The sequence below is a fragment of the Budorcas taxicolor genome, chromosome 15 (assembly GCF_023091745.1).
Source record: "Budorcas taxicolor isolate Tak-1 chromosome 15, Takin1.1, whole genome shotgun sequence".
Taxonomy (NCBI): Eukaryota; Metazoa; Chordata; class Mammalia; order Artiodactyla; family Bovidae; genus Budorcas; species Budorcas taxicolor.
In genome coordinates, this window is record NC_068924.1 from 2769778 (window position 1) to 2785488 (window position 15711).

The 15711-nt window shown below is 36.9% G+C and overlaps 1 protein-coding gene across 1 annotated transcript; it reads left to right on the forward strand.

Moving 5' to 3' along the window:
- The first annotated feature begins 1329 nt into the window (after positions 1-1329).
- Positions 1330-14328, forward strand: CASP1 (caspase 1). The gene is made up of 9 exons (XM_052652984.1): positions 1330-1336; positions 1923-2189; positions 4554-4613; positions 7815-7930; positions 8569-8742; positions 9182-9416; positions 9841-9984; positions 13654-13763; positions 14230-14328. Exons 1-9 carry the CDS (start codon positions 1330-1332, stop codon positions 14326-14328), a joined length of 1212 nt encoding a protein of 403 aa, XP_052508944.1.
- Positions 14329-15711: the final 1383 nt, after the last annotated feature.

Sequence of the window (15711 nt, forward strand, 5' to 3'; positions counted from 1 at the left end):
GTTTTTCTAGTGTGAAATACTTACATTAAAAATAATAACACCACTTATTGTCTGCTTATCATGTGTCAGGAAATGTCCTATGAAGTTTCCACACTTTAATTCAGTTAATGCTCAAATCCGTGTAGGCATTCACAATTAATTAAAGTATTTTACAAATAAAGGAAATAAGGCATGAAAAAGTTCCATACCTTGGCCAAGAACAGAGAGTTAAAATGCTAAGTCTCAGATTCTGAGTGCAGAGCTTGTGCTTTTATCTCTACAGTGTTCCTCATGACAGAGGCTCTTAAAAAGGAAGAGTGTTACATTTGATTCCAGTGAAAAATATTTCCTTCCTAAAAGCAGAACATGTAGGAAATTCTTTCATTAGAATGTTTAGGAAGCTTCCTTCCTAAAAGCTTCCAGGGACACAGAGCTCCCAATCCAGAGCCATGGAGTGGGGGGAATGGGTCATAGTAGTTCAACTTCTGCAAAGACTATATAACAAATGTGCAAAATTCCCATATTCAAAACCTAATGCCCAAGCTGATGGCTTTAGGAGGCGGGATCTTTAGATGCTGAATTGATCATAAGGGCAGAACCTTCATGGAAAGACCAGTGCCCTCATGTCAGAGATCAGAGAGAGACACTTGTCCTTTCTGCCATGTGAGGACACGGTGAGACGTTGGCAGTCTGTAACCCAAATAAGGAACTTCACCGTAATCCAACCATGCTGGCACCCTGATCTTTTACTTCTAGCCTTTGGAAGTGGGAGAAATACATTTCTCTTGTTTATATGATATCCAGTCTGTGACTTTTTGTTACAGCAGCCTGAATGAATGACGATACCAAAGGATGAGTTAGCTTTGCAGATTACACTTAATTATTCTGTGTTTAATTGTATATATACTTCTTCATTATATTCTTATTCTGTAAGCCTCAATTCCTGCCTGCTGCTGCTAAGTCGCTTCAGTCGTGCCCGACTCTGTGCGACCGCATGGACGGCAGCCCACCAGGCTCTGCTGTCTCTGGGATTCTCCATGCAAGAACACTGGAGTGGGTTGCCATTTCCTTCTCCAGTGCATGAAAGTGCAAAGTGAAAGCGAATTCGCTCAGTAGCATCCTGCCTACCCTGACCTAATTCAAATTGTGGTGAAGGAAATTTCCCAGGGATACAATCCCTGTTGTGATCTAAGTTGGAGTTATCTGATAATCTCTTTAGAATATAAATAAATTCATATATGTATATACATGCGCCATGGATATTTCACAATATGTACACACCCTGTTGAAAAGGAAGGTGGAACAAGCTTTCAGTTTCATAACACACACCAAGGCTAAGAAGGGGAAGTCATGGCCGGTGAGTTTTTTTTGTTTTTTACTGAAAATAGTTTCTTGAAGGAATAATTTTGGAAGGAGCTGGCTTTTACAGAAGCCATAATTAAGTTCTGTGAATGTGCAAAGAGGGATTGTTTGTGCAGAGAGGGACGGGTAGGGGCAAAGAGAAGGAAAGAGGTGTGGAACAGTAAGAGACAGAAAGGAACCAAACTTCACTGGCTGCTCTCTGGCTGTCATTTTGCAATCTTAACTGAATTCTGACAGAGGGTGCAGAATTGGTACAGAATGGATTCCAGCAGCTCTCCCCAAAGGAAATGGAAAATCACTGTTTCATTATTTTATTATGCACATTTGAATCAACATGAAGCATGTTAACATAGGGTTTTCAGGTACTATCTTGGGGGTAGTAAATCTCAGTCTTTGGGCCACTCTGTCAGCACATGGATGATACTGAGGGAAGAATGAGGTGTGAGTGTCCTCAGGATTACCACACTGTGTGGGAAGGCACATTTTATTGATTAAATCTGAAAAAGGCTATTCTGAGTTGCCGAAATGAAAAGAAAGTGAGGTTGTTTTTATGACTTTGGGCATTCTTTTGTTTCCAACAGACAAGGTTCTGAAAGAGAAGAGGAAGCTGTTTGTTCATTCAGTGAGCAAGGACACAATAAATGGCTTGCTGGATGAGCTATTACAAAAAAGAGTGCTGAACCAGGGAGAGATGGAAAAAATAAGAGATGAAAATATTACAACTATGGATAAAGCCCGAGTTTTGATAGACATTGTTATTTGTAAAGGACCTCGGGCATGCCAAATCTGCATCAGCCATATTTGTGAAGAAGACTCCCACCTGGCAGGAATACTGGGGCTCACTTCAGGTAAGGGTCTGTGACTCAGACTGAAGTTCATGTAAGCCCTGTGTCGTTAGGCATAATATCTGACTTCTTCATTGGTCATATTAGCTTGCAGACCACTTCTTATCTCTGACTTCAGGTATTTCAGTGATCATATTGCATGCCCTTTGTCTCTTTTCTTCTTTGGTCCTGTTTTTTGGCCTTAGTGTCTCTCTTTTGATTAAAGTTTACTTCCTATCCTGAGTATGTTGTAGCTCATTTGTTGAAGTTCATGATAACAATCTTGGAAAGTTTCATACTGTATTCTTCAGTCATCCTTGCAAGGTACTTTATTGATTTATCTAGTAAGTTAGTTATAGTCTAAAGGTCCCTAGAAACCTATGCATTTTCAGTTGACAGGTTTAAACTCTGTAACCAAATGCTTTGCATAATGTCTCTCCAAAATTTTGCTCTCCAGGAAAAATAAAATATATTTCAGGGAGAATGGAACACTCAGAGAATAAATTAATTGCTTACAGAAAAGTAGATATTTTAAGTGGATTCTTGCTATCCATTGACCCCTTGCATTTTCTTTCGAGTAGGATTGTGCACTCTACTGTGCACCATTCTGGGAGGCCCATCACTTCTCTTTCTGTCTCCTGAAGACTCAGTCCAGGCTCAGCCATCTGAGCTTCCCCTTCTATGGTTCCCTAGCTTCTCCACACAAAAAAGACTGTAGCTCGGATGGGCTTCTAGTTACTGGCTTCTTTTGTGCTGCTCAGAGTCCCTGGAGAAGGGAAAATCTACCCACGATATAGTCCATGGTGTTGCAAGGAGTTGGACATGACTGAGCAACTTTCACTTTTGTGGTTCTAAAATCATTCAAGGAAAGTAGATATTATTTGAAAACAAGACATTATTTGTCCCTCAGGAACTGAGAGGAGTCCTGTGCACCTCTCAGTGACAGCAAATGATTTGTTGTTGTTGTTGTTGTTGTTGTTGTTGAATTTTTTGATAAAGTTTTTTAGATTAACTCCCACTTCCAAGAATTAAAGACAATCAATAAAAATAAGGGTTTAGAATATCTATATAATAGTCAAAACTTCTTCTTCCTTATCATATTTCTTTTAACTCACAGTCCTTGAACCCTAGAAGCACTCGTGCAACTCATTGTGATAACTCTAATTCCTGGAATCTGTTTCTCCAAATGTTGGATGATACCTGCTCAGTCAAGGTTGTAATGGCTTTGCTTCCTCCTCATCTATTTGCCAGTTGCTTCAGGACGCAAGTGTATGATAATTGGATATAATATTTAAATTTGCTCTAAGAGGACATACTTAAAAACATTTCTTGACATATAAAATACTGCAATAACAAGCCTTCATCCAGAAAATGTTCTTGAATTTATCGATGGTTAATTTAGTCTAGCAGTCTAAATGGGAAGGATGGGACAAATTGTAGCCTATGTCTTGGACTTGAAGCATTGTGGGATGTCCCAAGGCTCTCCTCCATTCACAGCAGAAACATTGCACATAATTTGTCTATGGAAATCTTTTCTTTAGTAGGTACTATGACTTGGAGTAGTATTGGTTCATGCTGATACTTAAGTTTCTAGGATGTTTCTCAGGTGGGTTGTGCTACATTGAGATATTTATAAAACCATAAATAAAGTTAATTTCAATTCTTGTGCTTGAAATTGACAATCAGAATGTCTAGCAACCTCAGAGAACATATTAATAGATTTGATTGTATAAGACAAGTGCAGATTACAGGTTGTGGTCAGAGCACCGGTCATTTGCATAATTGTATAAAACCCTTTGTGGGCTAGAGAGTAGCTTAGTGGTTAAGAGGCCAGTATTGATAGTCAAGACATTTTTGTATTCAAATCCTGGCTCTACCATCTTCTTGTTATATGACTTAGGAAATTCACTTAATACTGATTGGGGATAGGCCTCAATTTCATTCTCATTTTGTTGTGATAAATCTTGGCATGACTAAGTATCCAAACACAGATGCCTTTTAGCATTAGTTTTCTCCAAAGTCCAGGTCAACTCTGAATTAGACAACTTCACTTTGAACACATTTGTTAGGCAGTACTGATTACCTCAGGAGCCACCTTAAGATATATGTTATTCTATAGCTGATGCTGTTTTAATTTTATTTTCATCATAGAAAGTATAATCAAAGAAGTCACTTCCAGACACTTTTGTTCTACCACTACTTGTTAATAAGTCCAGTCATTCATGTGTAGAAGTTTTTGTTTCCCAGTGATGAGTATAGCTCCAGGTGAGTCACATCTTGCACAGGATTTAAACCTGTGGAAGGTATCTTTAGCAATGAGTGTCCAATACACTGGGGTAAGAATCTTTAGAGATTGTAACTATTTTAATGTCCTTTGTCTTTCCTCAGGTTCACAGTCTGAAAATTATCTTAGACAAGAATCCCAAGCAGTGGTCCGTCCTTTTCCAGGTAATGGTTTTCTCAAGGCAATAGCATTCTTTGAATGCCACCTTCCTTGACATTAACTACAGATTAATGGGATGAATCAGGGTGAGAGTACCATGGGTTTATTTGCAGATTTATTCTATACATTTTTATCTTCTTAATCTATTCTGCTTTTGCAGGAGCTGTTTCTACAGCTTCACTATCATGTTAACAGTTCCGAATCTGTATCTCAAATCCTGAATAACCACTTGAGTGCCACATTTTGCTATTCAAGCATCCACTGAACACATGCATTCATCTCCTGCAGACAGTTTCAATCATGTGAACTGAGATAGCTTGCCATGCCTCCCCGACCTTGGCTCTCCTCCACTTTCCTTTGTCTTGATTAATGGTACCACTGCTGCTAAGTCACTTCAGTCGTGTCCAACTCTGTGTGACCCCATAGACGGCAGCCCACCAGGCTCCCCCATCCCTGGGATTCTCCAGGCAAGAACACTGGAGTGGGTTGCCATTTCCTTCTCCAATGCATGAAAGTAAAAAGTGAAAGTGAAGCCGCTCAGTCGTATCCAACTCTTAGCGACCCCATGGACTGCAGCCTACAGGGCTCCTCCGTCGATAGGATTTTCCACTAGCACCCAGTTATTCAAACCAGAAACCTGAAATTATCTTAGACCATTTCTTCTCCCTGACTTCCAACATTTAAGTGGCACCCAGATTTATTTTCCTCTCACAAATTCTGATTAGTTTCTGCATTTTTACTTCTACTATTAGATTTCAGAGCCCCTATTCCAAGAGTGTTCCATAATTCTCCAGTCATAAATTTACTATATTTTTCTTGTAATTTTAAAAATGAATGCATTCTTCTCCCTCATAGCACTTTAAGCTTTATGAGGAAATTGAACATACATGTTTGCTTATGCTGCTGCTGCTAAGTCGCTTCAGTTGTGTCCGACTCTGTCTGACCCCACAGACGGCAGCCCACCAGGCTCCCCCGTCCCTGGGATTCTCCAGACAAGAACACTGGAGTGGGTTGCCATTTCCTTCTCCAATGCATGAAAGTGAAAAGTGAAAGGGAAGTCGCTCAGTCGTGCCTGACTCTTCGCGACCCCATGGACTGGAGCCCACCAGGCTCCTCCGTCCATGGGACTCTCCAGGCAAGAGGACTGGAGTGGGCTGCCACTGCCTTCTCCGATGTTTGCTAATAGATCACCTCTAGTAGAATTTCACCTGTAAACCTGTAATATATATGCAACTAATATTTGTTAAGACTAATTCACTGAATAATTTGGGCAGAATCACTACTGTTTACTATGTCATTAGAAAGTATTTGCATGTGCTAATTGTGCTACAGACCCTGTTTTATGGACTATTTAGAAAGTAATGAATAAAACAAGCAAGATTTCTTCTTTTCTTAAAACTACTTGAATATATGAAGAGTGAGTGGATAGGCATTTAAGAAACTCCACCATCAAAATAAAGCCAGCCAAAAATTTGGGAATGGAAATCACACTACACATATCTCTGTCAGTTGACATGATATAGAATATTAGAGATAAATATGTATAATAGCTAGATATGATAGAAACTTTTGTTCTAATTCAAGTAATTTCTAAAATGGGCATTTTTTCTTCAGATTCAGCTTTCCTTCAGGTGGTAACTGAAATATCTAGGTCTCTTTCATGCTATGGCTCTGATATCTGCAGCATACAATGCCAAAATGATTGTGGTAATAACAATCAAATTAATGGCATTGGAAGGAATATGTAGGATCATTTGTAAGAGATTTTGTTAGGCTTGGCCTGGATGAAAAACACAGTATATCAGCTTTCATCCTATTATCTAGAACTTAGTTGTATGGCCATACCTAATCACTTGGACTTGCTAGCTATATAGATTAGCTGTGTTTTCAGAAAAAAGAATGAATTGTTTTATTGATGATTTAGCCAGTCTCAGCCACAAAATTTAAACACAAAACTTTTCATTCAACATAGCACTGAAGGTAGCACAAGGAATACCTTGGTCCCAGATGACAAGAAGTTCTAATGACACTCATTATATAAACAAATGTTATAAGAAAAATTAGCTTTAATATAGTCCAAATATTTATCTATTTTTTCTATTGTTCTTCAGAATCCTTTTTTAAGAAATGCAATAGTTTTTCCACATGATAATGATTTCCATAGTTTTTTCCCAACTATATCCTTTCTAATTACCTGTTACTTTCTCCAGAGTCAACACACTTCATGCTACACTGGTTTACCTAACTGAATATACTACAGTTTCTATAAGTTCTTTGTCAAAATTGAATATAATTTTCTTGTTTGAACAGTTTAGTTTCTAAAATATCCCCCCAACATCAATACAAATTGATCAATAAATTGATCAATCAAAAAATTCATCAATAAAAATTGATCAATAAAAATTGATTTTTATTTAAAAATTATTTCTATTTTAAAGCAAAGATTACATCAATTATTTAGAAAATGTGTAACATTATTGGATGATGTTGAATTTGTGATCAAATAAACTCCTAAGTTTTTTCTCACATAAGCCACTGTGAAAACTCTTCCTCATATATTTGTACAATCAATATTTAGTGCTATGGATTCCTCTAGGTGTACACCTTGATTTATTACTCTATTTTATATTCATTTTGTCCATGTATTCAATATATTCTTTTTCTCCCTATATGCACACACAGTAAAGAGATCCTAAAAATAGGACAAAAGCTTTTCCTTCCTACCTTCCTTCCTTCCTTGCAGTCTCTAATGCCTACTCTCTCAACTGTTAAGCAAATAAATAGATACATAAACATGAATTTTCAAATCACTGAAATATATTCGTTAAGGCCAACTTCAATTATCTAAGATTTCAATTATTTGAAATATATTTATAGCTTAATTCTTTTATCTAACATACTGTTTTCTGGGAGTTTTATAATTCATGGCCTTGAAAAACTCCCTTTTGCTTTTTAATTAAAAGCATTTGTAAAATGCTAATTCTAAGTGATGAAGGGATGTGATGCCTGTATCACACCATGGAAATCTCCGACTTGGAATACATTCCTGTAGCAGAGTTGCTTTCAATGGTGTAAGGAGTAACCCAGGATATCTTCTTAAAGATTAATTCTTTCCTCCATGGCTTCATGCACAGGTGATTCTGGGAGGTGCACCAAATGGGATACTCAGGAATGCCATTATTCATAATGTTTCTTGTCTCTTGCAGCTCCTCAGGCAATGCAGGATAACCCAGTTAAGCTTGCATCTTCAGGACCAGAATGGAACCTCAAGCTTTGCCCCCCAGAAACAGCCCAAAGAATATGGAAAGAAAAATCAGGAGAGGTGCTATGCTTAGAACATGAGGATCTGGGTGAAAGACACACTGGAGAAAATTCTAAACTGCAGTGGTTCTTTCTCAGAGCTAATTTCTTTGAGAGGTTCTTGAAAACCATCCTGCTTCTTCCCTTACATAAAGAATTCCTATTTCCCCAGTTTATTTAGAGATTTTTAAGTTTAATCTGATCCCCTGAGAAAATAGTTGTAATAGTAAAATCAAAACAGCTACTTAATATGAGGCCTGGACTGTTCTGAGGATATTGCATATAATAACACCTTGAACTCTCAAAATAGCCCATTTTAAAGATCATAACACTGAGGCAATAGTTGTGAAACAATGTGTCTTAAGCAGTAAGTCAAGGAATCAGTTTTAAAATTGAGTCATTATAGCTCTAATTCTGCTCATTGCCCTCAGTCCTACCTCTCAAAAGTAATTAAAATCAAGTGCTTAGCTGCCATCTGGGCATTTGCAAATTTCATTCCACTCCTATGGTAGGACTCATTCTCCCCTCTTTATTTTTACCTATGGTTCAAGAGATTGGGTTTCTGTAGAGAACTAAGGGAAGAGAAGCTGTCTTACATCCTCAAGATGAATATTTAATTAGAGAGAACAAGGCTATTTGTTCAACCTGTGCTTTTTACAGATTTACCCAATAATGGAAAGGTCAAACCGCACACGTCTTGCCCTTATTATCTGCAACATAGAGTTTGAAAATCTTCCCAGAAGAGATGGAGCTGATGTTGATACCAGAAATATGAAGGTGCTACTAGAAGGTCTGGGATATAAGGTGGATGTGAAAGAAAATCTCACTGCTTCGGTAAATTTTGTCATAATGTAGAAACAATGGTCATGGCCTTTACTCCTAAAGAATGTTAGAAAGATTGGTTGTAGCACCAGATGCTTAATCTCTTGATAGTCTAAAAGCCAAATTTTTTCTTGTAGGGTATTTCATGCTTCTATCCTAGAATCTTTTAGCAAGAGTCTGGTGAAAACTTTACTTGGAAAATGTTCCATTAATTCAATTATATGTCTGTGGCCACAAAAATAAATAAGTAATGTCTCTTACTCTGCACTAGAAATCCCTTAATTACACCCCATAAGTCTTTTTTCACCTTTCCATGAATTGAAAATTAAATGTTCCTTATGTATTCCATCGATTTTCATATCATTCAGGAGTGTCTCCTTATTGGATTCCAAGCTGCCACAATAACCAATCACATAGTTCAACAGCAGTGGTACTAATATGTCTCTTCCAGGAAATGATTTTAGAACTGAAAGCATTTGCTGCTCGCTCAGAGCACCGGACCTCTGATAGTACTTTTCTGGTACTCATGTCTCATGGAATTCGGGCTGGCATTTGTGGGAAGAAATACTCTGAAGAAGTCCAAGACATATTAAAAGTTGATGACATCTTTCAAATTTTGAACACCTTGAACTGCCCAGCTTTAGGGAATAAACCCAAGGTGATCATTATCCAGGCCTGCCGTGGCGGTGAGTGCTGATGTCTGTCAGAACACAGGGCCCTGAATTATTGATCTCATTATCTGTGTGTGTCCAGTATTTTTCCATTCCTTTGAGTCTACTCTTCAATGTCAAAGAAAAGCTACAATCCTGTTTGGTGAAAGTAGATATTCTTTAACATTACAAAAGCTTTTGTGAATTATATGACTGGTTGGTAGATTTTTGTTCATTTTTCAACTGAAATATCACTTTTAATCTTAAGACTTTGATGTTGCTAAAATTAATTTGAGGGTTAGGAGAGACCAGAGTTGTTAAGATAGTTTTTGAGATATATATGTGCATCTGTATCTGAATTAAAGTTATTGACAAATTAGTAAATGATTGAACAGATGTTTAGTGGAGAAAGTTTTCTTGGCTATTGGCAGTAACAAGAAACCAAATCTTGTCTTTTCAGAGAAGCAAGGGGTGGTATGGGTAAACGATTCAGCAGCAGCTTCTGGAAACTGTTCCTTAGTGGTCCCAGAAGATTTTGACTCTGATGCCATTAAGAAAGCCCACATAGAGAAGGATTTTATTGCTTTCTGCTCTTCGACACCAGGTAATGAGTATCTGTGTAAGACACCTTTATGAGCATTACCAATGCAGAAACTCACACCAATACATTAGGGAATGGATGTCTGTGTTAAAATTTTCATGAGACTTTTGAAGACTAATTCAAGTCTTCCTCTCACTTACACCTTCAATTCTCCTTATCAATGGAGACTAAACAAATATACATTTATTTTAGGAAACTCTCATGGTGCAAAATGATTTTTGTACTGTGAGGAATAAATAGATATGTCCACATGTCAACATCACTTAACATTTCAATTTGCCTACACATGTATTTATAGAAGAATATTTATAAAAGGGGAGAGGCAAAAAAGCAAATAAAGTATATTTAGTCCCTATGGTAAAGGTATTTTAACCAGAAGTGTGGAGTTAATGAAACAAACAAACAAAAAAAACTGAATGATTCTAAACTTAGATTTTGGATTATCAGTTCAGTTCAGTTCAGTCACTCAGTCGTGTCCAACTCTTTGCAACCCCGTGAATCACAGCACGCCAGGCCTCCCTATCCATCAACAACTCCTGGAGTTCACTCAAACTCACATCCATCGAGTCAATGATGCCATCCAGCCATCTCATCCTCTGTCATCCCCTTCTCCTCCTGCCCCCAATCCCCCCCAGCATCACTGAGTCATGAGGTGGCCAAAGTATTGGAGTTTCAGCTTTAGCATCAGTCCTTCCAATGAACATCCAAGACTGATTTCCTTTAGAATGGGCTGGTTGGATCTCCTTGCAGTCCAAGGGACTCTCAAGAGTCTTCTCCAACACCACAGTTTAAAAGCATCAATTCTTCAGTGCTCAGCTTTCTTCACAGTCCAACTCTCATATCCATACATGATTACTGGAAAAACCATAGCCTTGACTGGATGGACCTTAGTCAGCAAAGTAATGTCTCTGCTTTTCAATATGCTATCCAGGTTGGTCATAACTTTCCTTCCAAGGAGTAAGCATCTTTTAATTTCATGGCTGCAATCAGCATCTCCAGTGATTTTGAAGCCTCCCAAAACAAAGTCTGACACTGTTTCCACTGTTTCCCCATCTATTTCCCAAGAAGTGATGGGACCAGATGCCATGATCTTCGTTTTCTGAATGTTGAGCTTTAGGCCAACATTTTCGATCTCCTCTTTCACTTTCATCAGGAGGCTTTTTAGTTCCTCTTCACTTTCTGCCATAAGGGTGGTGTCATCTGCATATCTGAGGTTATTGATATTTCTCCCAGCAAGCTTGATTCCAGCTTGGGCTTCTTCCAGTCCAGCGTTTCTCATGATGTACACTGCATAGAAGTTAAATAAGCAGGGTGACAATATACAGCCTTGACGTACTCCTTTTCCTATTTGGAACCAGTCTGTTTTTCCATGTCCAGTTCTAACTGTTGCTTCCTGACCTGCATACAGGTGTCTCAAGAGACAGGTTAGGTGGTCTGGTATGTCCATCTATTTCAAAATTTTCCACAGTTTATTGTGATCCACACAGTCAAAGGCTTTGGCATAGTCAATAAAGTAGAAATAGATATTTTTTCTGAAACTCTCTTCCTTTTTCCATGATCCAGCGGATGTTGACAATTTGATCTCTGGTTCCTCTGCCTTTTCTAAAACCAGCTTGAACATCTGGAAGTTCATGGTTCACATATTGCTGAAGCCTGGCTTTGAGACATTTTTGGATTATGAGTACTGCCAATTATATTCTGACTCTGTCACTTAGTACTTTGTAAATTAGTTCCAGTTATTTAGCTTATCTGGGCTTTCTTTGAATTCCTCACTAATATATGTGAATGCAAATATCATAGCCATAAATCTGAAAACATTGTAGTAATAAATATGGAATGTTAAGTAAGCATGACATAGAGTAAAGCACACTTTAAATTATTGCCATTATTAACGATGTTTTATGTGTAGCTTATTTTTTTTTTAATTTATTTATTTATTTATTTTTAAATTTTGCTTTTACCTTGAGTTACTTTCCATATCTAGGTTTAAATAAAAGTCATCCACTATAGTTTGGAATTTCTTGGGCATTAACATTCTCTGATTACTTTCAGCCTAAAGATTTGCTCCTGATCAGAGGGATGGTATGGTGAGGGAGGAGGGAGGGGGGTTCAGGATGGGGAATATGTGTGTACCTGTGGTAGATTCATGTTGATGTATGGCAAAACCAATACAGTATTGTTAAAGTAATTAACCTCAATTAAAATAAATAAATTTTAAAAAAGAAAATTTAAAAAACAAGTAGTTTAACTTACAGATTTTTTCTTATAATGAGGTACCATCTCTCAGGAGACAGCATGCTTTTGCATTGTGTTGACCATATTTTGATATAGAAATCAATTTTTTTCAAAAATGAAAACAATGACACTAGGGGGGAAGCCTCCATACATTTACAATTTGAGTGTATTCAACAGACTTTAATAATAGATGCAGCTAGTTAAAAAAAAAAAAAAAAAAGATCCCAGTCTTCCACAGAGATTTACCTCTAGGTGTTATAACCTTTATGGGCCCCCTGGTTTCTTGATATCTATCTTGTTGATTTTTGTCTCGTTTCTTTCAGTTTCCTCACGCTCTTTTCCAGATGATTTATGGAAACTCCAGTTCAGTTTCCTTAAGTTTCTATGAGTAAATCTAGCTTTATAGCCTCTGGTATTATTTCCAATTACATTGTAGTACTCTTATAAAGAAAAGTGGCCATTCTCTAACTAATTTCACTAAGAACTTGAAGAGATATTGGCCTGCAATTCTCTCCCACCTAATTCCTTTAATTGAAACCATCTTCATTAAGACCACTGTAGTTTTAGATAGGATTTTAATCTATTGCTATTATGCATTTTATTACCATTTCTATTGGCTAAAATGTTTTGATAATTTTCCTATATGTTCCTTTGCATAATTTAAAAGTGGCTTTATAACTTCTAAGTCCTACTATTTTGTATAACTATTCTTTTTTAATATACCTTTTCTATGAGAGTGTTTTGTCTTATGATTTTTCCCACTTAAATCTTTTTTAGGCATGGACTTCTTTTCTGTTGGTATCATTTTCATATTTAATTAGTAATTTATTTGTCTAAATGCTTTATGACCAATATTATTTGATTTTAATTAAATCACAAGGTAGATAAATTTAAAGAAATTTTATTAATATGAATTCTTTGTATAAACTGGGTACTACATTTGTATATTCTTCCAGATCCTTGTAATGCATATTACATCTAATATGCAAATGTATGTTGGGGCCAGAAATTATTACCTTACCTATTACAGTCAAGGCCTGCATTTCAGAGTGTATAATTAACTTAAATCAAGTCTGTCAGTGGCTCTCTTGGGATCCACACTCTGGTATTTGTTCCTCAAGGCCCAGTCACTCCCTTCCATTCTATCCTGCCTTTCTCTCCTTCTCTACTATATCTGTGGTTCTTTGAACCTCAAAGATTGTCCTGCATAACATCTGTACCATATACAGCATTCTTCATATGGCTTTAAAAACTGTCAAGTATCAGTGAAAATATACACAGTGAATGTTGAATGGAGTCACTTAAAGATGGCATACAATCTGTAAGAAATAGCATAAACTCAACAGTCTGCTTTAGCTGGAACAGAAATCCTAGGACTCCATTTCAGTAGCCAAGTGAGAGAGCTTACACAAAATTTGAAATGTGTTTTCTTCATAGATAATGTTTCCTGGAGACATCCCATATTGGGCTCTCTTTTTATTATTAAACTCATCAAAAATTTTCAAGAATATGCCTGGTCCTGTGACCTGGAGGAAATTTTCCGAAAGGTAGGTGCTAGATACTTCTGAAATGTTACCTCCCTATCTATTCTAACTGGCAACCTCTAAGAAGCAGCTCTGGATATGTTTTCTTGTAAAAATGTCCTTCTTTTCAAGTGAGTTTTGAGGTTTTCTTTGGTGAGTCAGCCAACCTGGAAGCCAGTTTCAAGCTATTATGATCTAGAAAACAACCCCTAGAAAAATAATCATTTATTTTAGCATCCCTCTTTCCTGAATAGACAAATGAGTGGACTCTAATTTACTTGTGTCCAAAACTTTTAGATTCAGTAGATTTTAAAACCATGGTCAGTCCATCCTTTGACATGCATATTGCTGATTTGTATAGAGGCAAATTTTTTTGTTTTAATCATTTATTTTGCTACTATTTTTCCAATATAAGTGAAAATCCTTCCACTCGGGGCGGGGGGTGGGGGCGGTGGTGGTGGGAAATCTATAGAACTTATTTTCCTTTTAGGTTCGATTTTCATTTGAGCTGCCAGATGGTAAGGTACAGATGCCCACCGCTGAAAGAGTGACTTTGACAAGATGTTTCTACCTCTTTCCAGGATATTAAGGTAAGTAAGTTGAAAGGACAGATGTATGCGTGGTAGGGGTGGGGCAAAATTGGGGGACGAGTGCTGAACTACCCTCCTAGTGAAGATCTCAAGGTCTAATATAATAAACAGGGGATAATGGAAGGATAACGAAAGCCTTTCTGCTGGTTAGTACAGGGCACACTGCACTTCCCTCAAGGTTCTGCAGAGGTAGATGGCCATTTTAATGGTTAGTTTATATAGATTGAGATTTGGCCAGAAGATGATGAAAGCTCAGTTTTAGACATTCCTCCCCTTTGCCTCAGCAGGGCAATATTGAGACATAACATGGGCTCTTCATTCTTAGGAGTGTGTGTAACCACTTGATGGAGTCATTTTATTATTTGTATTTATTTTAGCTGAATTCTTTTCTAACACTTGTTTTATTTTCTCTTCCTTTTCCATAGGAAGCCAGGAGTTGTGTCCTTCTATAACTGTTTTAGAATCCTGTTGGCAAAAAACAGACATTTCTTTAAACATTTCAATAAATTTGAAATAGAAATGAAAGGTCATCAGTTTCCTTTTTACCATTCTGAGAAGATAGGGAGGTGGAATTTGAAGAAAGTAACAGATTTGAAGTCTTCAGATTTCATAAGAATTGAACTTGCTACTCACACCATTCTTTCTAGAAAACATTTGCTAGATTTTCTGCTTTAGGGATACAGATATAAATTACAGTAGGTACCTGATCTCAACAAGTTTTGAGCTCAACAGGAGATAAACAGAGAAGGTAATGTGATAAGTAACTTATCCAAAATCTCAGAGTTTATCACTGACAAAGTCATGACTACTGTTTACACAATTCTAGCCCTTCCTTAAGGCATTTCATAACACAAAATAATTGTGTATCTAGGTACCTAGTAGTTTACAGTCTCATTGAGAAGACAAGACAGTCAATAAACATGAAACAAGATAGTGCATGACACCTTGAGATGTATGCAAAAGTATTCCTATGAGTTTGGTGTAAGATTTTCAGTTAGCAAGATTATACCCAGAAATGACTGGAAAAACTACTCTTTCACTTGCAAATATGAGCCTTTTCTAATCCTAACCCATTAAAAGTGAAGATGAATTTCTGACCATTTGTTGTTTTATTTGGACTTGTCAAATATATACTTACTGGGATTTTTTTTTCTAATTTTTTATTAGTATATATATATACATACATACACACACATATATATAGAGTATAGTTGACTTACAATGTCCTGTCCGTTTCAGGTGTACAGCAAAATTAATCTGTTATACACATAATATATCTACTCTTTTTAGATTATTTTCCCACATAGGTTATTACATAATATTGAATAGAGTTCCCTGTGCTATAAAAAGGTTTTTATTAATTATCTATTTTGTGTATAGTT

Excerpts from the sequence above, each read along its gene's own strand:
- CASP1 (XM_052652984.1), top strand. Across the intron at positions 4,614-7,814 it reads AGTGGTCCGTCCTTTTCCAG|CTCCTCAGGCAATGCAGGAT; the intron begins GTAATGGTTTTC and ends TGTCTCTTGCAG. Across the intron at positions 8,743-9,181 it reads AAGAAAATCTCACTGCTTCG|GAAATGATTTTAGAACTGAA; the intron begins GTAAATTTTGTC and ends TGTCTCTTCCAG.